At 36.1% G+C, this 27,633-nt stretch overlaps 1 protein-coding gene across 1 annotated transcript; it reads left to right on the top strand.

Moving 5' to 3' along the window:
• The first annotated feature begins 11,458 nt into the window (after window positions 1–11,458).
• Window positions 11,459–25,089, top strand: NPFFR2 (neuropeptide FF receptor 2). The gene is made up of 3 exons (XM_008567490.1): window positions 11,459–11,816; window positions 16,087–16,186; window positions 24,000–25,089. The coding sequence occupies exons 1-3, from the start codon at window positions 11,489–11,491 to the stop codon at window positions 24,847–24,849; spliced, it is 1,278 nt and encodes a 425-aa protein (XP_008565712.1). The 5' UTR covers window positions 11,459–11,488; the 3' UTR covers window positions 24,850–25,089.
• The last annotated feature ends 2,544 nt before the right edge of the window (window positions 25,090–27,633 follow it).

Here is a 27,633-nt window from a genome sequence, read left to right on the forward strand (position 1 = left end):
GTTCCAGTCTCAGCTACATCTAATATTATCTGAGCAGTCAAATTACAAAGTCCTAGTAGACCTTTCTGTACCACCGCTCTCCGAAAATCCTTTAGCAATTGTTTCTGCTCGGGCCCCCTATTTAAATTCAGTGATCTTTCTGGTGATTTTATGAATTGGGGGGGCCAATAGGATTCTTACTTAATTTTTAAAAAACTCTTAGTTTTAAAAAAACCATCTGCCAAAGCCAAAGTAAGTCTTATTCATTTCTAAGACCCTTGCTCATTGGCAGATCCCATAAGAGGTAATAATTTTGTATGGTTTCAGAAATGTCTCTAGTTGCTCCAGTCCATGTTATTCCCAGAACTTTGACTTTTAGCTGGGTTTATCAGCCTGCCTATATTTGTCACGTGAGTCACTACAGTCCTTAACTCCTCTTGACTTCTTGCTCAGAGAATAAATTATCATAACATAGTCAATGTAATTTACTACCTTGCTTCGAATGCTTATTAATTCCAAGTCTTAAATCATGAAATTATAGCAATTAGGTCCATACATTTAAATACAAGCATACTTCTGGCAATACTGTAAATTTGTACTGAATTCCATTCTCTGAAAATTCAAATTTTGCCTGGCTGTTCCTGGAAACCAGAATGGAAAAGAAAGCACTAGCAAGTCTATCATGACATAGAAGTCCTCCTTGTCCTGTTGAACTTCCTGTATAGTCTTTATGACATCGGGCACAGTTAAAGAAATCAGAACTACCTTGTTGAATACTTGCTAATCTACAGTCAATCGCCATGTGCTGGCCAGACAGATCTGTTAAAAGGGAAGCTAATGGGAACCAGTAATCACACCTCCACCATTCTTTTAATCAGGGCAATAATCTCTTATACAGTCTTGGAATTTTGTATTTGTTAACATTTATTACTAAAGAGAACAAAGGAAATTCCAAAAGTACCAATTTAGCATGGCCAATTAAAATTCCCAGAAGGGTGAATAGATAATACATCCCTTGCCAAAAAAAGAAAAAAAAAAAAAAGGTAATGGCAACATTCTCCATTAACAGATAATATCCATCCCAATTATGCACTCAGCTACAGTCCAGTAACCAGGGAAGGGTCTCTCCAGTCATACTCTCCACTCCTAACTTCAGCCCAACCTTGATTTCTTTGACATGGCATCTCTAAATCCTCCTACTTTCACCTTTTGGACCTTTCAGAGCATCATCTCTGTCTCCCATAAGTACAACCGAACATTGAACATCTCTTTCTAGTAATCCCAAGAAGCTTTGCCTACCAGTCCCAGGTTCATTTACCCAACTCATAAGGCCTAATATACTTATGGGTTGGGTGAGCATATCTCAGCTTCTTTGTCAGTCATTTTCAGACTCAATGGCTTTATCCACAGAAATAAATTCAGGCCACTGTTCAAGTACTTTTTATTTTGAATCCTGATTCTCATCATTTGATTTGATTTCTCCAGTCTACAATACTTACGGCGAACTTGCAGTGACACTTTAAGAGGTGGGAGGGAGGGTCAGAGCAGCTCCCCACCCCCCAAATATTGATACTGTTCTACTAACTTCTCAGTAGAAACCATTCTGATTTTCTCTATCTTCTTAAAATGTTGCTTTTTATAAACCATTTAAACAGCTCCACAGAGTTGGACAGGTTATTATTTCCTCCCCATCTCTATTCCCTCTCTTCATGCTCTTTTCTTTTGTATGCATAGATTTCTTTTACTATCATGCAGCCCCCTCTGCATTAACTGTGCCACCGCTGTTTCCTAAATATTCTCGTGGCTTCCCAAGAGCAAGTTACATAAGGAGTACAAGATAGGGGAGCTCTCCAGATGACGGTATCTTTCACTATGCCAGAAACATTAAGTGGAGTGTGTTTTTCTGGTCATCAAATAGTCAGTTTGTAGTCACTTGCATTTACAGCATGTCTTTCAGTATCAGGAGGAGTATGACATTTGTGAGTGAGAGGGTAGGGCAATTACTCCTGTCAGGATAGGTTTGCTATGCTTCCACTTTAACCAATTATAGAAGATTAGTTGTCATACAATGTGGAAGTATGTGCTCTCAGGAGTTTGCAGCCATCGGGAATTGACCCTCAATTTACATAGCCCTAAAATTAGTGAGGTATTCCAGACAGTTTAAGAATCCCTGTAAATGATGGTTCACCAGGTTTCTACTAGTATTTTTCTGTAAAATGTTTGAAATTTTTCACAGAATTCACGTGACCTTCCTCCAGCTATGTGTACAGTATTTTGAGTAAACAACGGCCTTAGTTATGCTACTCTGTGAGGGAGAACATACCAAGTAGTCATAGAAGCATAAGTAGGTCTTCCATGACAGGAAAAACCCAGTCTCACAGAGCCACTAGCATTAGTCAAGACACAGAAATTTTTCTGTCTTCCCCTTTTCCAGCCACCCCTTATCAATCCACCTTGCCATTTCCCTCAGATCTAAGTCTACATCCTTCAAATGCCATTGCTTCAAAGCTTTGCCATGTCCTACCAACAATGGGTAGGCAGTCATTCTGTCATTATATCCTCATTATACTTTTTTCCCATCCACTTTTTCTTGCTAAAAATAACTTTTGCCAGATGACTTGTGGCACTAAAGCATGGTCCTGTTCACACTGCCGATCTGTACTAACACCAAGTATCAGACTATCAAAGAAACACGATTCAAAAGACTCACCCGTTATGAAACTTTGCCAATAATTTCAAGGATACAGACAATCAATAGGCTCTGAAAAACCAGGGAGTTATCTGGGCATCAAGACCAGTTCCCTGGCACTTTCTCTCCATGTTTGAGATGTCATCTCTGGTTGAAATAGAAAAGGTGAGGTCTCCATGTGGAATTTTGCATTGTCATCTCATGCAGCAGAAGGAATATTTAGATCACGAAATATCTCCACTTTATATCTCAGTTTAAGGGACATTTTTCATGGAGTCCAGCATCATAAATCCTTAGGTTCTTCATATATTTTCTACAGGCAATCCTTAACCAAAGACATCCTGATAAGAATTCTTATCTTTCTGTCGATAAGAAATTTTCTATAATATGAATAGCCTATTTACCCAGAGGTCCAGTTATCATATTGACAAGGAGATTGGACTGGGTTACTACCTTCTTGTTTTCCCTCAGGGTCAGAAATTGATAACCAGCCAGCAGCTTTAACTCTCTCCCCTCCAAATAAGTGTGCATAAGTGTACAATTTCGTGAATTTTCAAAAACTGAGTATACTAATGTAACCAGCACCTAGATCAAGAAATATTCCAATCCCAGCTCTCCAGAAGCCTCCCCTCATGCTTGTTTCCAGTCACTGCTTCAATCTAAGGATAACTGGTCTGCTTGATATAATTATGTAGTTATAAAATACATTATTTTAAGCAGTTGATTGGTGCCAGTATAAGTTCACATGTAGATCATAGTCGCATATATACACATTATGTGTAGACAGTAATCTCTTGAAGTACAGGATGGGACCTAACTTCTGTCTGTTAAGAGAGTACTTCAAAAAGTTTATGGAAAAATAGAATTAAAAGAGAATATGCCGTGCAGAAGCTTTTTAGTTTGATATAATCCCATTCGTTTATTTTTCCTTTGGTTGCCTGTGCTTTTGGGGTCATATTCAGATCTACCATATGATCCAGCTATTCCACTGCTGGGAATATACCCAGAGAAAGGGAAATCATCATGTCAAAGGGATACCTGTACTCCAATGTTTATTGCAGCACTATTTACAATAGCCAAGAGCTGGAACCAGCCCAAATGTCCATCATCAGATGAGTGGATACAGAAAATGTGGTATATCTACACAATGGAATTCTATTCTGCTATAAAAAAAGAATGAATCTTTTTCATTCTTTGGATGGACTTAGAAAAAATTTGGATGGACTTATATTAAGTGAAATAAGTCAGGAACAGAAAGAGAAATACCACATGTTCTCACTTATTTTGGGGGGCTAAAAAATAAATACACAAACAAATGGGGGGTGGGGAAGAAGACACAACAATCACAATTCATTGAACTTGTTCAGACAAGTGAACAGATGTGATGTTGATGGGTGGGAGCGGGGAGAGATGGGGGCAGGGAGGAATCGGTAAAGGGACACGGAAATCAACTACATTGTATACTGATAAAATTTAAAAAATAAATAAAGATAAAAATTTTTTTAAAAGAGAGAATATGAATCTTTCCATGAACTTTTTTTTTTTTTTTTTTCCTTTTTGTCTTTTTTTGTGACCGGCAACGGATCACAACCCTCAGTGTCACGCCCGTACCGGACCGGGACCGGCCACGGGATCGCAACCCTCAGTGCTGCTCCCGCACCTGGCTCAGCCAGTGAGCGGCCGGTCTGTATGTGGGATCCGAACCCTCGGCGGGAGCGCCACCGCGCTTCCTAAGCGGCGCACTGCTACAGGGCCGGCCCCTCCATGAACTTTTTAAGAGTCCTTGTATGTGAAATTAGGAAGCTTTCTAAGCATGTTATATTCAAAAGTTTTCTTAGGACTTGGTAATTGTAAATAATTCATAAATCCTGTTGTTCTTTTCTCATTTTAATTATTTGGGCACAACAGTGCTCCAAAAAGATTCAAGCAATGAAGAAAAATAGTAAAATGTAAAAGCTTCCCCATCATTTCATACCACAATCCACTCCTGCCGCCAGAAGTAACCACTATTAATAGATTTTTTTTCTATGATTAATCAGGTTTTGCTTTTGACATGAGCAACACATGTTACATATCATTATGTGTCAGAATAATTAGACACTCCTGATTAACTTTAATGGCTGTATTTTATTATAGCACGGAGGTTACAGCAAAGACTCTGGAGTCAGACTATCTGGGTTTAAAGCTTGACCCTGCTACTTGCTAGCTGGTGATGTAGGGCCAGTTACTAAACAGCTTTTCCCTCAGTTTCTTCACCTGAAAATGAGAACAGTGGTAATCATAATATTTCCTCAGAGGATTAAGTAAATTAATATGCATAAAGTTTAGAACAAAGCCTGGCACATGTCAAGCCTTAGGTGTGTTTGTTAGTATTAGGATAACCACATTGTACATTTGATTATTACTATTGCTGTAATTCACTTAAATTTTTGGTCTACTCATGGCGAGTTATGTTGTTTTTAAACATCCTGTTACAATGAATATAATACTTTTATGGATTTTTGCTCTTGGATATATTTATTTCAATAGGTTATATTCCTAGAAATAAAAAAGATCAAGTAGAAAATAATGTACATTTTAATTTGGCTGACATTCCCAAATTCCTCTCTGATAAGGCTTATCAATTTATCCCTTACTAACACTGTATGAAAATGTCCATTTCCCTGCACCCATCTGCCAACATCAGGTATCCTTATTCTTTTACATTTTTGCCAGTGTGATGGATGTGGGTTTTGACTATTAAGAGTGTGCTTCCTGTGACTGGAAGGGAAGGGGAACACCTGCTTCTAAATGGGGTCTCAGGACCAAGTCTTCTGGGCATGCACATGCATCCCATGTCTCTCAGGCGGAGGTGGGGTGGGGACTGCTGGTTTCAGTTGACCGAAAGCAGTTTCCCAGCTTATGTCAATTAACTCCCCTTGGTCATCTCCTGTTTCTGTTTATTCTGTCCCTGATCTGAAGAAGTCCCAAACCCTGCATTTTCATGGCAGTTCTTTCTTGGATGTGTTTTAACTTGGAATTTTTTTCAATCTTGTTTTTCCCTTTATGCAATCTTAAGAGCCTTCTGTATTCACACATTTCTCAAGCTTTCTGCGCCTTTAAGAGTACTCTTCTCTTGTTTTCCAGTGTAGCTATAGATTTTTCTCTTTTAGTCTTTAGTACCTTCTTTAGAACTTTTAATTTATACTGCACAAAGACACCATCGCTTTAATGGTTGTAATTTTCAAAAACGTCACTAAAATTAATCATTTTAGCTTGGTATAAATACTAAAATCTTTATTTGTAAGGGTAATGAAACTAATATTCTAATGAACAAATTATTATTTTTTACATTTATTTACATATTTATTAAAATAAGAATGAAAAGATGCCAAAGTAGTAAATCCATAACAATACACTTATTCTGCTGCCTATGTTTATTATTTTGACTGTATAGATTACATGTAATATCGAAGTTTGACGAATGTTTTTAATAAAGAAAATTTATAAAAACTTTTCTGTAACAAGCTACAGTGAATTTACTTGTTTATACATTTTACTTACAGATGTGTTTACCTCAATAGATTATATTCCAAATTTAATGTTATGCTTTTATGTAGAATTCCACTCTTAAACCTACTTATTTAATAAAAGCCTTCTGCTTTCTTCCATAATTTTATCACAGGAAGAAACTTAATGAATTTAGATTTGAATATTAGGACTTTTGAAATGAAAAACAAGAAGAAAATTATTTTATTGACACTAAGAAATTAAGAGAGAAGCATAAACAATTCACTTGAGATATAGAAGTGTAACAGCCATTTAATTAATGTGATTATTTCTTTTATGGACTGAATAATTTGATTCAGTCTTTTGTTCAGACATATTTATAATTTTATATGATATTGTCCCTCTGGTCTTCTACATTGCCTGACTTACTGCACTTGTTTTACTTGTGTTTTTTCTTTCTTTTGTTTCTTTTTCTTCTTTAGATGCTTATTGATTTGATCCACTGGCATACTGATAAATGTTTAATAATCAAATTTTTTATTTTTTTTTATTATTTTTTATTTATTTATTTATTTATTTATTTATTTTTGAGACGGGCTGCACTGCACTCAGCCAGTGAGCGCTGTGAGCGCACCGGTCATCCCTATATAGGATCCGAACCCACGGCAGGAGCGCTGCTGTGCTCCCAGCGCTGCACTCTCCCGAGTGCGCCATGGGCTCAGCCCAATAATCAAATTTTTTTAAAAGCCCTCACCTATAATTTTCATTGTGTAAATAGTCCTATTAAGGTAAACCACAAGCAGCTAATATGACATTGCTGACTTTGCCTTTGGGAGGAGATGTGCACAGTTGCCTCTCACAAGCCACTGTGAGCTGGCTCCAGTACACCCTTAGCTGGATTTCCCATTAAGCGAAGGCAGAGACTTGGTTTATTTCATTGTTGTATTCTCAGTTCTTAGAACAGCACCTAGCACATTGTCAACACAATAAGTATTTGTTAAATTACTAGATGAATGAAGAAAGGATTTCTGCTCAGTTCCAAGAAAGAGTATAGTGAAATGTTTTCCTGATGAGACTGTCTGTGTGATTCTAGCCCTTTCCCATCCCCTTCAGCAACCTGAAGATGAAACAAAATGTAAATGATTTTAGTACTCGGTCCTTGAGATCACTTTTTGAAGAAAAGATGTTAACATGAATGATAAATAAAGAACAGATAAAAGGTACACCATACATACTTTGTTCTGGTAGCACTGGCTCTAAACACAATATGAGTCTGGTAACAAAGGAATCTTCCTGAGACTTATTAAGAATTCTATTAAAACAAGAAGAAAGAGAGGAAGGAACAAAGAAAGGAATGAAGGAAGAAAGAGGTAAAGGAGTAAAGGAAAGAACTTATGGAAGAAAGAAAGTAAAATAATACCAAACGTTCACTGGTGCCTACTCTGCTTTGTACTGTTCTGAGTGCTTTATTTGGATTATATTGTAAAGTTGAGAGTATGAGCTCTGGAAGGAACCAGGCTGCTTAGAGAAAAACCCCACTTCTGCTCCTCACTGATGGTGTGACCTTTAGCAGATGAGCTAATTTGGCTGCTGGCACAGAGTCTTACCTGACAGTCCTTCTGTAAGGCTATAATGAGCAAATACATATAAAAATGCTTAGCACTGAGTTTGACAGAGTAAGCACATAATACATTTTAGCTATAATTATTTTTTAAAAACCTAATGATGACAGCATGAACTTAGTGTAATTATTATTTTCACTTTTTAGATTAGGAATCTAAAGCACAAAGACATTAAATAACTTACTCAAAGTCACACAGCTATTAATCACACAGCTATCTTTTTCCTACAAAATATTAGTAGAAAGCAAGATGTGAAATTTGAGTGCAGGCAATTAGGCTCTAGGCCCTATCTCTTAAACACTATGTTATTACAAGAAGACATGCATGTACCTGTAATAGAAAATTCTAGACAACAAATGCTTCACAATCAAGAAATTAAAAAAGAAAAAACTGCAATCTATGAAACAAAAGTAAAATGATGAGATTGATTAATCCATTCAACATAACAGCACCAATTATGGTTCAATCATACTTTTAGGTACTGAAAATTCAGCTGTGAACCAAGCAGTCTCTATTGTCATGGAATTTACCTTCTAATACAGTATAAAATGACTTAAAATGGAAAGAGAGCTGGTAAAGATAGTAAAAGTCTTCCACAAAAAAAAACTGTAATTAAAAACTAGTTAGTTAGGAACATTGTTTAGGAGAATCAATACTATGCAAAACTAAATTAATGAAAGGAGGATAAGCTAAAGAAAATCAAGGAATATATAATTGCAAAGAGCAAAAAGACTCTTGCATTAATGAAGGTGATAATTATAGAGGCAGGATATAGCATATCAACATGTGGAAAATTGGTATCCATAGTAGAGAACATAACAGTGGAACAGTTAATGACTTGTGAAATGAAAGAAGTACTGAGAGGGCAGCTAAAGAGGATTTATCTTCTTTCAGGAAAAATAGTAGGAAACAAATGTGCTGATATAGTTAAGATCTGGGGATGAAAATGCTCTCCTCTACAATAGATAGAAAAAGAATAGCACCTATATATGAACAAACATGTCAGGTTGGGTTCAAGTTCTTCCACACCAAAACTTAATAAATAGTGGAGCCTGGCTGAGGAATCTGAGCAAAAAATAGGATGTAATTATTGTGTGCATAGGTTGTTATTCATTTCAAGAGAATAAAGACTTGGTTTCATATATATAGTGACTCAGATGATATAAAAAATTTGAAACTTCTTGAAAAACTTTGTAATTATATACAGAATATAATTATTTATAATGTAATTAAATGTAATATAATAATTTAGTGCATGGAGAAGCTACCTTGTAAGATGATTGAAATAAGTATTCAATGAATCTAAATATAGAATGGAACTATATGTCTGAGCAAATGCAATTGCAGCATATAAAGTACATGTAATAATTACTTAAGAAAAACTACAACCTCTCCACTACATATATAGAAAGTACAGGGTAATCTCAGGTAATACAACAAAAACTGGGAAGGGGAGGGGCAGGCGGTGTATTGGCTTCCTATTGCTGCTGTAACAAATTACCATATTTAGTGCCTTAAAACAGGACAAATTTATTATCTTGCTCTTCTAAAAGTCAGAAGTCTGAAGTGGCTTTCATTAAACTAAAATCAAGATGTTCGGTAAAGGCTGCATTTCTTTCTTCAGGCTCTGTGGAGGAATCTGTTTTCTTGCCTTTCTCTTCCATCTTCTAGAGTTGGCCTCATTCCTTGGCTCATGGCCTCTTTCCATCCAAAGCCAGCAATGGTCCATCAAGTCCCTCTCACACAGATTCACTCTAATACTGACTCTTCTGTGTCTCTCTTCCACTTTAAAAGACCCTCATGATTACATTGAGACTATCCATATAATCTAACAATATTCAGATTTTAAGAACAATTGATTAGCAACCTTAATTTCCTCTGCTATGTTACCTAACCTATTCAGAAGTTCTGAAGATTAGCACATAGACATTTGGGAAACTACTATTTGCCTAGTATAAGTAGTAGGAGGTTTAAGTTTTATAGTAGGGACAATAAGCATTGGTTCATATCTGACATAGATAAATATTAAAATATATTCCATTTATAGAAGTTTCCTAATTTAGAGGCTGACTGATGTTTCCTCAGGTTTAGATTATATATTTTTAATGGAAATATTGCTGAAGTGATGTTGTGTTCTTATTTATTACACCAAGGGGCATATGTATATTTTTATCACATAATTTAGAATATTAATTTTGATCATTTAACTAAGGTAATATTTGACAGGTTTCTCCACTGGAAAGTTACAATTTTTACTTTGTAATTAATAAGTATATTGTGAGGAAATAATTTCAGACTAATATCCTGTGTCCTATCAAACTTTTGCCTACTACTTTAAACAGTCTTTTACAATTCTTTCTGAAACATACTAAGAGTGTGGAAGCTTAACTGTGTAAGTCCACTATCAAATTCATTTTCATTTATGGACACGTATAACTTTCCATCTAATCAGTTAACATGGTATGTAGTAAGGAGTTAACAAGCAGGCCTGAGGCTGCTATCCTTAGAAAGGCCGACTTGCCAAGTCCTCCCTTGGTTGGAGTCTGGGAACTTAAATAGTAAACAATTCACTGTACTGATATAAAGTTTCTTTGAATGGTGTGGTGAGTGGCTCACTACGTCTAGATTGTACAAACAGCATGGTTTGTGCTGAACACGTACTTTCCATCTGGGAGTCTGGAAGTTTGATACCTGCTAGGAAGAGAGTGCCCACATGACCATTCTCCAATAAAATCTCTAAATGCTGAGTCTGCAGTGAGTTTCCCTGGTAGACAACACTTCACACATGTTGTCACAACTTGTTGCTGGAGGAACTAAGCATGTCCTGTGTGACTCTGTCAAGAGAGGACTCTTGGGAGCTTGTGCCTGGTTTCCTGCAGACTTCATCCTATTACCTTTTCCATTGTTGATTTTGCTTTGCATCCTCTGCTATAGTCAGTATTTGCTGCAGATGCACTATATGCTGTACTGTGAGTCTTTCTCTTGAATCAGTGAACTTGAGAGTAGTCGTAGGGACCCCTGACACACAAAGTTGATTGAAATGTCTATAATAAGACATATAGATTCCAAGTAATTTATTGATACATTCTGTGTGAGTAGAATTATGTTAAGTGAAACCAAGACACGTAGCCTAGCCCTATTTTAAGAGACTCACAGTACGGTGGCTATGTCTACATACGGAGGTGTATAAAAAGGATATTCAATTAACTGAGTCAAACAGAATAAGGCAAACACAAGAAGTTTATTGCTATGGGACTTTTGAAGATGTGGCTACCCCATCTTGTTCAGATTATCAGGAAAGCTAGAAGCATGTAAGTTAGCATTAAAAGAACAAATGAGTTTAGACAGGTTACAATACCTGGAGGCAGAGGGAAGGACAGTTTTGGAAGGCAAAGGAAATGTTGTAAATGGATAGAGGATATACCCAAAGAAGTGAGATATACAAATAATATAGAAATATATGAAATAAAATAATTGTTACCTATGGCATAAAGTAGAATTTTCAAATGCTCTTGGTTAAAATCTTGATAATATAATGCCTTACTTATAACCTAGTTCCATGCAAAACTGATGGATTGTTATAGAAGGCCCATCAAAATTCCGTGATATTTTAAAAGTGTCCCTGTTATTAAGCTCAAGCACAGAGCTTATATCCTACCACTTTCTAATCATGCTTTTCTTTTCTGCCTCTCCTTTGTTAAGGTCCGTCATGAGTGAGAAATGGGACTCAAACTCTTCAGAAAACTGGCATCACATCTGGAATGCCAATGACACAAAGCATCATCTGCACTCAGATATTAATATTACCTATGTGAACTACTATCTTCACCAACCTCAAGTGGCAGCGATTTTCATTTTTTCCTACTTTCTGATCTTCTTCCTGTGCATAATGGGAAATACTGTGGTTTGCTTTATTGTATTGAGGAACAAACACATGCACACAGTCACAAATCTCTTCATCTTAAACTTGGCAATAAGTGATTTACTAGTTGGCATATTCTGTATGCCTATAACTCTGCTGGACAATATCATAGCAGGTATGTTGACTTGTGTGCGGTGCAAAGATGGTATGAGAAAATGTTTCTTCCATATCCCTGCAGCCATGGCAAGGTCATTCATTCATTCTGTTTATTCACAAGTATTAATGGAGTTCCAGGAACTGCACCAGGTACATTCTAAGGAGGAGACAGATAATAAACAAATACATGTATACTGTAATTAGAGAATGAGAAGAATTATGGAGAAAAATAAAAGTGACAGAGATGAAGAGTAGAGGCTGTCATTTTTACGGAATGTTCATTGAAGGTCATCAGAGAATGAGATCTAGCACTTTTTACCAAAGCTTAGAATTTGCTTAATAACATTCAGGACACACACAGTAGATAGAAATATTGCTAGAGTCTGTAAAGTTCAAGGAACTGATAAATCTGGTTTCAATTGATGCAATGTCTTCAATCAAACATGAATAGAAATGTAGGCCCTCCTGTGGTTAGCTAGAGGTATTTCTAACAGTTTTTGATGGAAGATGAAACAATCCCAGTGATTTCTCAAAAAGTGGTAGTTTATATATGCAACATAAGTAACTTCACCTTATAAGAGTTAGGGTACTGCCCTATAGACTCTGGGTCCACATTTCTACTATATTAAGTCCTAATTTATATACTCCAAAAGTGCAGAAAAATTGTATCTCCAGCTCCCACTGCAGTTTTGTTGCACAGCATCAACTTAATAAATATTTGTTGATTAATTAATGAGAAGTACTCAAGATATTTACATTCCAAATCTGTATAAGAAAAAATGAAACATTAGCAGCATATCGAATATATTTAGAGCAGCTTGAGCCATATCATAGCTCTTAATCCTTTCATAGCATTCAACATCAGTTTACTGAAAAATAGAAAAAGAGGTTTCTCTTTGGAGTTTTCCTGTTTCCTTCCTTTCTCTTGAGAGGGAGCCAGAAAGAATTGAGAGTGCCTATTCTATCAGTCATGTACTGCATAGATTCTGAGTTTTTGTGATGTTTATCATTTAAAAAATTTACTAAGGATGTAACATTCTCAAAACACTGTGCTAGACAAAACAAACAAACAACAACAAAAAAAAATGGGTGAAAGAGTATACAAAAATTATCAACTTTTATCCTAATTTCAGGCATGTTATTTTGCCAATAACAAGTGCTCTCCATATTTTCCCCCATAAATATTTTTAATTTAATTAAATTATTACTTTAAAATGTTTGCATGTAAACTGCCCCTCCTTACCCCTTGATATTCATTCCCAAGAGGCAACCACTTTCAGTATTTTTTGGCAATTACTACCATATCTCTAAATAACATGTTTTCAATATTCTGTTTCAAACTGAAGTAGATGTAAATTTAGTTCTCATAATCCTCTTCCATCACACAAACTTCCATCACACATTCACACTCTTTATCTTCTCTCATTCTCACAATGTAATTATGTAATAGTTTTTGTTTAAGTCAATATTTAGAGTATACATTCCTATATAATGTTCATATTACCCCCACAGAGCCATGGAAATTACATGATATCAATTTCTCTCTTGTTAAATGTTTTTCATTTTCCTGGATTTACTAAGGGTGTATTTTGATTTACTCAGTTTTTGGTATGTGCCTATCAGTCATGCATACTCAAATTCTCTTCCAGGAGTGTCACTCTCATCAATACCTTTAAACGTATCAGGTAACCTATAAATTGCCCCTTTCCCTTGAGGTACCTCTCCTGATGCTCTCCGTCCTCTTGTTCCTATCCAGACATGTTACTCTCCAGACATGGAGTCCGACTATTGCTCTGGGATGTTTCTTCACTGTGGCCCTAACAATTCTCTTCACCTCTCTTTATGCTCAAGCTCCTCTTTTCTGGTCTTCTTTTGTCTTGGTTTATTCCTTCCTGAGAAATGGTGCATTGAGATAAAACATGTTCAAGATCTCGTATGTCTGCAAATAGGATACCATTCTGCGCTCACACTTGGCTATAGTTGGCTGTATGAAGAATTCTAGGTTGGAAATTTCTTCCCTCAGAATTTTAAAGGGATTGCTCTGTTGTTACTGCTGCAAAATCTGATGCTATTTGACTCTTGCTTCTTTTGCCCATGGTTTGTATTTTGTTTTTATTACTGAAAGCTTTTAGAATATCCCTTTATCTCTAGTGTTCTGAATTTCATAAAATTGTGCCTTGGAGTAAGTTTTTTTGTTTTCAGTTATTGCTCCAGACACAAACTAGGCCCTTTCCATCAGAAAAACGAATGCCTTTCAATTCTGGGGAATTTTCTTGTAAGGTTCTTTTCTGTTTTTCTTTCTTCTGTTTATATGAATCAGATATTGGAGATTCTGAGTGCCTTTTTTTTTTTTTTTTTCATCTTTTTTCTTCCATTTTCTGCCCCTTGTCATTCTATTTTTAAAGATTTTCTCAACTTTCTCTTCCAACCTTTATGTTGAATTCTTCATTTCCATTATCCTATTTTAAATTTTTTGAGCTATTTTTGTTTATTTTCTGCATATTCCTTATACTATTATGCACACGTTTGATGGATAGAATGTGTCATCTCTCTAACACTGTTAATAACATTTTTGTTTTCATTTTTCAAATACCTGACTCATCTCAGTTTTCCCCAAACTTTCTTTCTTCCTATTTTAGTCTCTTTCTTTCAAATTTGAGATTTCCCTAATGTTAACTGGCACTTAGAAGCTTGTGTTTTAGAGTGAGGTACTATGTGGCTGCCTGGAACTTCCTAATGCCTGGAGGTTGAAGGTAGGGCCACCCCCAATCTCGTTAGTCTGGGCTGTTCATTAAGAAATCCACAGCTGTCAAAATTTGTTTGTGTTCTTGAACAGGTCACTTTCCCCAGAAAGAAACCCTCTGATCTACTGCCATAGGGATGTAGGCTGGCTGCTGCATTTTGGAACTGAGTGGGTCTCTGAGCCAGTGGTATTCCATGCAATGATATAATTTTGCTTAATCTTTCTGTGACATTGTGGGACCCACTATCCCTGCACATGGTGACTCAGAGTCTAGAGCACCAGCAGTTCCACCTCCTCAGAGAGTAAATCTCCGTTCTTTTGCCAGCATGGGGGACGATCCAGTGGCCTCTGATTGGATTTATACATCATTTCCATCAACCACGTTGTTTTCCCAACTTCACATTCAGTAGTATCCGGCACCTCAATCTCTACTGCTGTCATTTTAGGGGAGTTTGGTGAGAGTGGTAATATAAAACATACGCTTATACTTCCATGTTCAACCAAAGACTGTGCATGCTCTTGCATTTTTGTTGAAAAATAATCCTATAACAACCTAACAAATTTTAGGACTGAGGGAGACATATTCTCTTTTGGTTTCCATTCAGTAAAGTCACTCAAACACCTATTTTGGATGGTCAGATAGATGACCATTTTTTTTTGTTAGATACACTTAGATTATTTAGGTTATTTGAAATATTTTATACTAAGTAAGAATATTTTGTTTTGGAAAAGTAAATTGCAGGATATTTTTTAAAGATAAACTTTAAAAATATGAGAAATGTGTAATATTCATCTTTTGTGGAACTAGAATATCTGCTAGTGGAAAAATATTGTTACTTTCCTTTAATAGCAGATAGGGATTTTAGAATATCAAACCGCTGTAATGGTTTTATTAATTTTTCAAATACACTTTCTAGTAGCTTAGGTTCAGTTAGGAAGCAATTCAAATAGACTATTTTTGTCCATACAAATACTCTTTATTCTGGAAGTACCTCTGTTGTAAATTGTCTTATTACATTATATATAAATAAACATAGTTTATTTGTTTTGTATGTAACTCCTGATTCCTCGTAATTTATGGGGTACATTTTCACATTAGAAAAACGTCATTTTGACCATTTTATTCATTTCAAGGGAATTATTGCATAAGAGTTAATGGTCTGAACTCTGGAACCCTACTGCTTAGGTTTAAATCCCTAATATGTTGCTGACTAGCCATGTGGTATTTGTTTTGTTGCCTTGTCTATATGATGAGGAGAATAATAAAGGCTTTAAAAGCTTGTTGTGGGGATTAGATACGTTAATAAATGTAAAGCTATTATTAAAGTGCCTAGAATATAGTAACTACAATGTAAGTTTTGATTTATTACCAGTGTGTGAAAAAATAGAGTTTTGGAGATAGTGAAAATAGTAGGAAATATTCTTGCCTGGCTATCATTTAGAAAATAGTTGCATTAGTCTTTATTTCACAACTTTCTGTTTATATTTTGAATAAGACAAAATAAAAATATGATTTTTTTCAAATACTGTCCCATTTCTCTTTCAGGTTGGCCATTTGGAAGTACAATGTGCAAGGTCAGTGGACTGGTCCAGGGAATATCAGTCGCGGGTTCCGTCTTTACTTTAGTTGCAATAGCAGTGGATAGGTGAGTCAGCGTCAAACTCTGATCCAGAAAAACAGGCACGTCTGCAACTAATTCACCAGAAAAATAAATAATCTACTAAATTAGGGCATATTTTCCCCCAATTGTATTTATAACATCTACCTCTTTAAGAGCAAGGCATATGCCTACATAAGGTATAGTAATAAGAAAATAAAACTATTGAATTTTTCATATTTTATAACAAAATAATTAAGGATGTTACAATTCCACTGTTTTCCACACTAGAATCTAGAATTTCCTAATAGTGAAAATGCAAATGAGCTGAAATAAATCTAAAATTTTATCCAGATGTTAAGATTAAAAATCATTCACTCACTCATTTGCATGCTTTGTTGAGAGTTTATGATATGCCGGGTACTGGGCTGGCTTGTGTACCATCTGAAACAACTGAGACTAAGTGCTGCCTCAGGAAATCTACCATCAGCTGAACAGATAGACCCAATAACAAATACTTACAGAGAGCTTTCTCTGATGGGTGTCTGGTCTATAACAGCTATGCAAGAGAGAAAATGATCAATTCTACCTGTCAGGACAGGTAGTGGTGTGTTCACAGAAGAGATGAGATCTGCCTAAATCTTGAGGGATCAGAAATTTGCTTTGGGAAGAAACGGGCAAAAGGGCATCTTCTAAGACAAACATAGACATAGGGCACATGTCCAGAGAAGTGCAGAGTGGCAGTTCAGCTGGAACATGGAAGGCGGAGTGGACATTCGTCCACAAAAGGAGGCAAGGGGTGGATTTTCAACGGGCTTACCTTCCATTTTAAGGAGTGTAAACTTTGTCCTGAAGACAACAGGGAACTAATGAAGTCTTTTATTCAGGGGGATAATGACTAAATTTTTATTTTGGAAAAACTAGCAGCAAATGTAATGGACTGGAGTAGTGTGAGATTAGAGAGAGAGAGAGCAGTTAAGAAACTTTTGTAATAATATGGATTGGTGAAGAGGTACATGTCTATTGAGGCAGTGGCAATAAGGATGAAGAGATATTTGAGAGGTAAACTGAACAATGACCTGGAAGATAAGGTGTCTTCCTAAGTGAAACTGGTCCAATAAAGGAAACAACCAACCAACAACATATATGAGGGGACTTCAAAAAGTTCGTGGAAAAATATAATTAAAAGATAATACAAGTACAAATCTTTCCACGAACTTTTTGAAGACTCCTTGTGTGTGCGTGTGTATATATGAATATACACACACGCTCATATATAAACAGAGTGAGAGAGCAAGATTAAAAATATGAAATTCAATGGAATCATGACATCAAAAGAACTTGATAGATTCTATTTTAAATACTTATCTATTACTTACATTATTATTTACAAAGTGTTTTAATCTATTTTTAAGAACTTATCATGTGGGTCTTTGTTTATTTGGTTTATAGGTAAAGAGAATAGAATTTAAGCCTATACTAATCACCACATATCAAAGATATAAGATTTACATTAAAATTCGTGGGTTGATGATTTCCAAAGTTACCACAACTTGTCACTACTACTATAATTATACTAAATTATTTTATTTATATATTATTTATTTGTTTACATTACTGATACTAATAAGTAGTGCTATAGTAAATAGTAAATTTATATGGTATATATAAATGGTATTATATATTTATATAGTATATTGGTTTATGTGAATGCTTATAATGAGTTATATGCTTTAATTAGATTGCATATATATAGAGTGAATAAAAAACTATAATATCATTTTCATTTTTTACTTGAATCTCAAGCTTACTATGCTACGTACACACTACATTTGGTACTTAAATATCTTTAAACTTTTTTCACTCTTTTTATCATGCCTTCTGGGCACATTTAGAAATAAACATTGATCTTCATTTTAAAGTGCAAATGAGACTAGAATCAGTAAACAGATTTTGTTATTTTTATTCAATGGGTAAATTTACAGTGGTTAACATCAATGAACTAGGTCAGCATAAATCAACATGCATGCATAAGAGGTTACAAAATGATACATACAATATATTGCCTTTATGTAAAATTCAAAAGAGTGTATGTACAGAATAATACTGTAGGGCCGGCCCGGTGGCGCACTGCTATAGTGCGCCGCTTGGGAAGTGCGGCGGCGCTCCCGCCGAGGGTTCGGATCCCACATACAGACCGGTTCCCACTCACTGGCTGAGCGAGGCGCAGGAGCAACACCGAGGGCTGCGATCCCGTTGCCGGTCCCGGTCCGGTATGGGGGCGACGCTGAGGGTTGCGATCCGTTGCCAGACACGGAAAAAGACAAAAAAAAAATAATAATAATACTGTAAAAACATAAAATAATGGGCATCGGGGATACGTAGCAACTTTAGGGTGTCTGGGGAGAGAATAGAATTGAGTAGATCTACTGAAAGGATTTCAACTGTATCTGCAATGTTTTATTTCTTTTTTTAATTAATTGTATTTCTTTATTTTTTCATGATAATTAGTATATTCAACATTACACAGTATAATAATTTTTTTGTGGCCCTTTACCAATTCTTGCTGACCCCTCCTCTCCTCTGCCTTTCCCATCTCTAGTAGCCTCAGTTCCATTCTCTCCTTCTGAAAGTTCAACAAGTTATTTTGATTACTGTATCTTTCTTTCTTTCTTTCTTCTTTGTTTATTAAAAACATGATGTAAATATGACAGACACATTTAACATCTGTCAAATCTGGATAGCAATAACACAGATATATACTACATTTCCTTCCAATTTTCTATATGCTTGAAAAATCTTAACAGTGAGATTAATCATTGAGTGCAAGAATTATTTTTATTCTTTGCATGAAGTGTTTTGCTTTGAATTTCAGAGGGATACTATATTTTAAATTGTGTCTTACATATCCTTAATTGATTTTAAGGAGGTAAATTCAGTTTTACTCATTTTATTTTTAATTGTTCAGAGGTAGCACCAATAAAAAAAATTGAATTGTTCTTTATAATAAATGTTCATTTAAAAAATTTTGATACTTACAAGAAGTAAAATGTGTACATAGCAATGTAATAACTATATCTTTCATTCAAAGAAAAATTACTGATTTAAAAATATCTTTATAGGCATGTAAACAGAAAATAAACTTGATAAAAGTGTTTATTTTATATAACCTATGGTTAAAAGGCATAAACATTTAGTTTTAATTCAATGGTTGGTGTAAATGGTTTATTTTTTAAAACAATAATATATATGGAAGTTTTAAAGGAAGTAACCAAGTTTGCTTTTCTATGTGGTCAAAATATTTTCAAAAGAGAGAAAAATCAGTAAACAAAGGTAAGACTTATTTTTGTGATTGCAGAACAATCAGTCCTGTGCTATTACATTTAAATCTTATAATCAAGTTTATAAATTTCAGAACTATATTTATCAGTGTTTAGCTTAATGAATTTTATTAAAAGAAGGGCATCTCTGGGTCTTTCCTATTATAATTGCATATTAATGAGGAGGATTCTGGACCAAGAAATTATTTAGAATTCGGTATGTACAAGACATTTTAACACTGCCTGTGCAAATGAAATATGTTTGAGCACATCACAGAAATATTGGAGTCTTAATCTTAGCTATTGGAGAGAAAGGAAAAAATCATTAATCTAAGAGAGCATTTATGAGGAATAATCAATCTTAAAGTAGTATAGTACAGGTAATACTATAATTCAAGAGGCTTCAAATGCCATCTACATGCCAATGACTCCTTGCAGTAGACAGTGTTTTCCAGAGAAACAGAACCAGTAGCGATAGGATACAGTTAGATAGATATATAGATATAGATATAGTTATAGATATAGATATATGAGGGGGTCTTCAAAAAGTTCATGGAAACATGCATATGCTAAAAAAAATTCATGGAAAGATTCTATTATCTTTTCATTTCATTTTTCCAGGAACTTTTTGAAGTACTCTTGTCTAGATATACATACTATACAGAGAGAGATAACTATTATGAGGCATTGGCTTATGGTATTATGAAGGCTGAGAAGTCCAATGATATACTGTTTGCAAATTGGAGAACCAGGAAACACAGTGGTGTAATTCAGTCCAAGTCCAAAAGCCTGAGAACTAGAGGAGCCAATGGTGTTCGTTCCAGTCCAAGGGCAGGAGAAGATGAGATGAGATGCTCCAGCTCAAGCAGGAAAAAAAAGGGGGGGGGCAAATTCCTCTTTCTTCTGCCTTTTGTTCTATTCAGGCCTCCAGTGGATTAGAAGATGCCCATCCATAATGGAAAAGACAATATGCTTTATTGAGTCTACAGATTCAAATGCTAATTTCATCTAGAAACATCTTCTTAGGCCCACTTAGAAACAGTGTTTAATCTGGGCACCTTTTGGCCCACTCAAGTTAACATGTAAAATTAACCATCACACTCCTGTAGTGAGATGCTTTCAGTGCTCTCTCTGCTCATATCTTTTGCACCTTTCAGTGGGTTCTGCCTGACATCCAACTGCTAGTGTCTTCATCTCTGTATCTCTCATCCAAATTGTATAAAGTCTCCTTATTCTTGAGCAAAGCAGGCCAGAAATGCCAGGGAATTAATACCCCCTGGAGCATCCCTGGGCCAAAATCTCTTGAGTGTTGGTATAGAAATACATTACTTTTTCTATCATGGGATAGAGAGGTGGGATAATCATGAAACTAATGATTTAATTCACATCCTTTACTACCTACCTTCCCATCCTTGTATCGCCTCTCTATACTTTCAGTTACTTCCTGCTATATAACAAGCCACTCCCAAAATAAACCACTTAGTAAGTTAAAATAGCAGCAATATTTATTATGCTCATGAATCTGTGATGTGTGAAGATTTAGCTAGTACAGCTTGTCTCTGTTCTACTTGGCATCAGGTGGGGCAGCTCCAAGGCTGGGGCTGAAGGCTTTCTCACTCTCATGTTGGTGCCTTAGACTGGGAAGATTTGAACAGCTGTGGGGCTGAAAGAACTGGGGTTCCTCAGACACTCTCTATCTCTCCACGTGGGCTTTCTAGCATAGCGGCTTCGAGGCACCTGGACTTCTTATATGTCAATTCACAGATCTGAAGGTTTGCATCCCAAGAGAGAGTGCCAGCGAAAGTCATGCAGTGTCATTTCCGTGCATTTTATTCATGAGAATGGAGTCATCAGTCCATAGTCAAGAAGGGAGGAGAATTTGGAAGGAATGTCAAGGTATTTGGACATGTTTTATAACCACTACATCTTCCTCCTACATAAACTATTTGCACTCAAATCCTTTAAGGGTCAGCTCTTAGAGAAAGCCAAACTAAAAAAAAAAAATCTTAAACCTATTTCTCCTGACTAAATCCTTCTCCTGAATTTCATAGTTATGTTCAAAAGTCCCTACTGGAGGACTTCACTGCACAGCCAGTAACAGGCACCTCTAAATATATCCAGAAATGAACTCATTATCTCTACTACAAGTTCCCCACAACCCCAAAAAGGCAGCTCCTTTTCTCATGTTCCCCAAATTACTGAATGGCAGGATTACTCACCCAACTCAAGTGAAGTTCTTAGCTTTATCCTTGAATCTTGTTCTCTTTTTAAATTCTATGCCATCATTCTTCAAGTCCTATCAGTCTGGTGCTAACTAGTCCTGAACCAGGCCGCTACTCTTTGTCACTTGGAATACTGAGATTATTTCCTAACTGGCCTTAGATCTTCAGTCAAGCCAACCTCAAATTTATTCTCCTTGGCGCAACTCAAATAAGCTTCCTAGATTGGGAAACTGATCTTTCCCTCAGCCATATAAAATCCTTCAATAAGTCCCCATTGCTCTCTGGAGAAAGCCTAAACTCAGCACAATTTTAGTAATTATTACACTCGATTTACATAGGCTGTTTCTTGGCAAGTATCATGCTCTATCTTCCTCATCTTTGCCTTCCTGAATATATAATATATATACTCAGAATTTTTTTTTTACTGAAAAAAAGAATATTTTTATTCATATTTCTTAATTGGCATGTATTGTATTGATTGTACATATTTATGGGGTACATAGTTATATTTCAATACATGTATACAATGTGTGATGATCAAATCAGGGTACTTAGCATATTCATCATCAAAAAAATTGATCATTTTTTTTGTGATGAGAGCATTTGAGATTCACTGTCCTCACCAATTGAGAACATAAAGTAAATTAATGTTAATTACAGATGCCTAGCACTACTGTAAACCACTAGAACTTATTTTTCCTATCTAGCCATGATTTTGTATTTGTTAGCCAAGTTCTTCCTGTCCCCCTTACCCCACTTTCCCAGCCTCTAGTGATGCAATAAAAGGAATATTTGAAACCCTACTAGTAGGTCTACAAAAAGACCAAAGTACCTAGAATCGTGCCTATGAAATTACCCACAGTTTAAGGGTGGTTGAATGGAATGATTGATTGATTAGAAGACTAGAGGGGCATTTGGAGGTTAAAAGAGAAGACCTTACACATAAAGAAGTTATCAAGAATGAGAACACGCAGTCAAAGCCCAAGCTACCTGGTCATTTTGTGAAGATATATCAGACAAGTTAATCTAGAGATGCTGTTCATCTGCTTAAAACTGTAGAGTTTATTATTTCTTAAAGCTCTAGATTTCTTTACTTATATGGAAAGCAAGTTTTTATAATGGTTCAGGTTTACACAGCCATCATAAAAATCAATGAAGATTAAAAAGGCAAAAATATAAGATGTTATACAGTTGCTTAATAGTATAATTATCTTTTAATTAATATAGTAGATATCAATAATAACAGTGACAAGATCTACAAAAACAAAATAGTAATAAAATAAATAAGGCATACTTTACATACCGATGTTGAATTTTCATGCTCATCAGAGGATATAGAACGACAGGAAGGTTCATAATCAGAACTCGCAGTGGAAACTCTCAGACTCTTAGGGCTATGAAACAAATCACCAAAACACTCAGTGGCTTAAAACAATAATGTCTTATTACTTCTTATGATTCTGTAAGTTGACTGGGTATCTCTGTGTAGTTTTCCAGCTCTGTGTGTTGTAGCTGGAATCACTCATGCTGCAGTGTTATCCTGGGAGCTGAGTTGGGGCTGGAACATCCAAGAAAGCCAACTTCTCATTCCCCAGAATCTTTCTTTATGTGCTGGTCATCTACTTCAAGCTTCTCAGAATCTGGAAGCTGGCTTTTAAGAGGAATCATCCCAAAAGGACAAGCTCCAATGTGCAAGTGCCTACAAAGCTTCTGCTTGCATCATGCTTGCTAATGTCTCATTGGCCAAAGCAAGTTACATGGCCAACCACACAGATACTGTGTAGGGGACCACACAAGAGCATCAGGGAGAAACAGTTCATTGACCGTTACTGACATAGTCTATCACACCCCATAAGAGCTAGCAGTCTACTGAGCACACTGTAGTGGTTCAGTATGAGTTCCGGAGCCAAACTACCTGGGTTAAAACTCTCTGTAATTATGGACAAGGTTATTACCTTCCGAGGTCTGTTTTCCAGTCTTTTAAATAGGGAGGCTTAAAGAGACAGTCCATGCAAACCAATGGAATAGAGCCTGGAACAGTTTTCAGTGTTCCTGTTCAATATATGATAGTTGTCATTATTACTTTTTTATTAGTAGTAGTGTCTGATACACTCCATTTATTCAAATTTTGAGTTAAAATTTATCTTATATATCAATTACAGAAAATGACAATGCATGCCTCTCTACAGGAAATAATAACTTTCTATATCTTTGAGGGGAATGTGGGTGGGAATCCCCTAATCACTTAAATAAATTAGATTCACAACTAGGTCAGAAGTTACGATGCAGTGCCTCACTGATACTTTCCTTTTATTGCAGGTTTCGGTGTGTTGTCTACCCTTTTAAACCAAAGCTCACTATCAAGACAGCATTTATCATTATTGTGATCATCTGGGTCCTGGCTATCACCATTATGTCTCCATCTGCAGTAATGTTACATGTACAAGAAGAAAAATATTACCGAGTGAGACTCAATTCCCAGAATAAAACCAGCCCAGTCTACTGGTGCCGGGAAAACTGGCCAAATCAGGACATGAGGAAGATCTACACCACTGTGCTGTTCACCAACATCTACCTGGCTCCCCTGTCCCTCATTGTCATCATGTATGGAAGGATTGGGGTTTCACTCTTCAAGACTGCAGTGCCTCACATGGGCAAGCAGAGCCAGGAGCAGTGGCACGTGGTGTCTAAGAAGAAGCAGAAGGTCATTAAGATGCTCCTGATCGTGGCCCTGCTTTTCATTCTCTCCTGGCTGCCGCTGTGGACTCTGATGATGCTCACAGACTATGCTGACCTTTCTCCAAACAAACTGCATGTCATCAACATCTACATCTACCCTTTCGCCCACTGGCTGGCCTTTTGCAACAGCAGCATCAACCCTATCATTTATGGTTACTTCAATGAGAATTTCCGCCGTGGTTTCCAAGATGCTTTCCAGTTCCAGCTCTTCCAAAAAAGATCAAAGCCCAGAGAAGCCTACACCCTACGATCTAAAAACAACATGGTCATAAACACATCTAATCAGACAGGCCAGGAACCTACAGTTCAAAATCCACATGGGAAAATTTTGCTTTACAGAAAAGGTGCTGAAAAACCCAAACAGGAATTAGTGATGAAAGAATTGGGAGAAGCTACCAATAGCAATGAGATTTTAAAAGAGCTAGTATGATAATTTTAACTATACTATGTGTTATTTATTTAAATACTGTTGCTTTTTGTGGCTTTGCACTTCAATTTTTTCTAAGAATGTTCTGAAGAAAGTATTTACTGAAAGCCCTCTCTGGCAAAAAAAAGAAAGAAAGAAAACAAAACAAAAATGGTTTTATGATCATAATCATTCTTATGGTGTATAAAATATGTACAGTGACTCACACGTTTGCTTGAATAAATCCGTTTCTACGAAAGAGTTTTCAAAGCCTAACCTTTCCCAATTTAACCATTTGCTTATGAGTCAAATGAATTAAGTTTATGCACACACACACACATACAAATACACGCACTCATTTTCCCCAAATGGTGATGGATGAGCAGTGCTTTGCATGAAACTACATCTTATCCACTCCCCTTTTGATTTTGGATTTAAAATTTTAGATTATAGAATTATTGATCTGCTTGCACTTTTAAATTATACTTAGTTTTCTAAGAAATGCATTGGATTACATGAAGTCCTTTGCTACTGTTTTTCTCATGTCTTTTGGTTTATTTGGGTTAACCTAGAAGAAGCAAGCTATTGCAGGTCCATAAGTAATTATGTCACAGATGATCTTATCTTCTGTGTGCTGGAATTGTAATAGCAAATAAAGGGACACATATTTATTTGTATTTAAAAGTAGGTTTTTTTCTTTTAAACAGTACAAAGTTAGAAAAATCGTAATATTATTCCATAGAAGTTATTGTTGGCTTTTTAACATTTTCATAAATGAAGTCTATGCCCTAACTGAACCGACATTTGTTCCAGAGCTGATTTGGGACCCCAACTTGACCCCCTTTCTAACAGAATCTCCAACATAAAGAAGCAAATCCTTTAATAATGCAGCAGTTGGCAGAGGAAAAGCAACTCTCTTTTTAAGTGCTTAATCAGAGATATTTAACAATCATCATAAAACTCATGTAAAGTATATAGACAGCAAGGACAAGTATTTCAAATTTCCTACTAGGCACAGCATTTAAATCTAGCACTGTGGGTTTAGTAAATTAGTACTATGGTTAAAAAGAGGATTGGCAACTCCTGGATTCTGCTGTGTTACAACTATACAATAATAATGATTGTAAAGCTTTTATTCTAGGGTGAGGTAAATCCCTGAAAAATTGGGAACTATAACAAAATAAACAGTTTGGCAAGTAAAAGTAAATCTCTGGACATGAAATAATCATAATTTTCCCAGTCACTCATGCAGCTCAAGCTAAAAGCTTTTCAACATTCTAGGCCTTTGACAAATCATTGCTTTTGTTTGAATACAGCTACGTAATACCTGAATCTGCAAGTGTTATTTCCTGCAATCAGGGAGGGAAACTTTTTAGAGTTTTAGGTACAGAATTTGATCTTATATTCTGTTATTCTGATTGACTTAAATACTGTTTACAGTTGGTGTACCTAGATGCTGAAGATTATTTTGATAGAGACTGTCGCTTTCTGATGGGCATTCACACATAGATGAACATTCTACCAGTACCTGAAACTCATCATAACTAAATTCCATGCCCTTACCTCTCACTTACCTCTCTTTAATCACCTTCTGTCCCTCGTTACCTCTTCCCTAACGGTTGCAAAACTCTCCTCACTGAATCACATCCTGATGGTTGGTCTAGCACCTTTCAATTCTGTCTGTAGCTGGTGGAGTCATTTTCCTGAGGTAGAGGGCTAATTTTCTCTCCTCTGCAAAATGCCTTGGGAAGCTCTCTGCCTATCAAAACATGTATGGCCACTCAAACATCATGGCCAGGCCCTCATCTCCTGGTTGCCTCTCCAACACGATTGTTTTCTAAACTCCAGTAAAGCAGAGGTGATCAGCCCAGATTGTTGTGCTTTTTCATTTATTACTTATTCTCTGCTTCACTCCCCTATTTGCCTGTTCATCCTTTGTTCACTGTCTGTTCAGAAGCCACCTCTCTCAGAACATGTCTGCATTCTTGTAGAAGTGATTACGTCCTCCCCTAAGTTCTGTGTACCTCTTGTATGACAGCCTATCTTGAATCATAATTGTTCTGTCTTATCCTTTCAACCAGAATATAAATCTCCCAAAGGCAAGATGAATTAGACCCTACTCATCTTTAGATCCCCTACAGTGTGGGTCACAGTTGTAAACAATTATACATGCTGGATAAATGCCACAGGAAAAAGCCGTCTCTCAGTTTGTTTAAGGGGAACGTACGAATGAGTAGATTTCTACAAACAGATCCCAGTACACCTACTACATACAAAGGAGAGCTTTTCTATAAATGGGATAACAAGTAAAAGATGAAGAAAGCTAAAATGTCTCGAACATGCATAGTCACTAAGAATTTGGATTTTGAAATCACACAAGATTTGTCACCTACTAGCTTAGTACTTTGGACAAACAAATGTTCTATGCCTCAATTTTCTCATTTGTAAGACGGGAATAACAACAGTTTCTTCCTCTTGGTTTGCCATGAGTATTAAAGTGATGGGGGCGGAGGGGGAACTTGTAATATAAAACCGAGAGCAACTGTCACATAGTAAAGACTACATTGCTGTTGCTGTTTTGATTATTCCTAGAAGCAGTAACAGGTGTAGCAGTTCCATAGTCGTCTCAGTTCCATGCTAGGTGTTTTTTTACGTGTTTGGTAATACAAGAGCACTCGGAGGTTAGTATTGCCCCCATTTACAGATGAGGGTACCAAGCCTAAGAGAAGTTGGTTTGCCCAAAGTCATGAAGTGTGAAAGTGGTAAAAACAAGTTTGGAACTCAAATGTATATAATTCCGAAGCTTTT

This window comes from Galeopterus variegatus, unplaced genomic scaffold (genome assembly GCF_000696425.1).
Source record: "Galeopterus variegatus unplaced genomic scaffold, G_variegatus-3.0.2 Scaffold324, whole genome shotgun sequence".
NCBI lineage: Eukaryota > Metazoa > Chordata > Mammalia > Dermoptera > Cynocephalidae > Galeopterus > Galeopterus variegatus.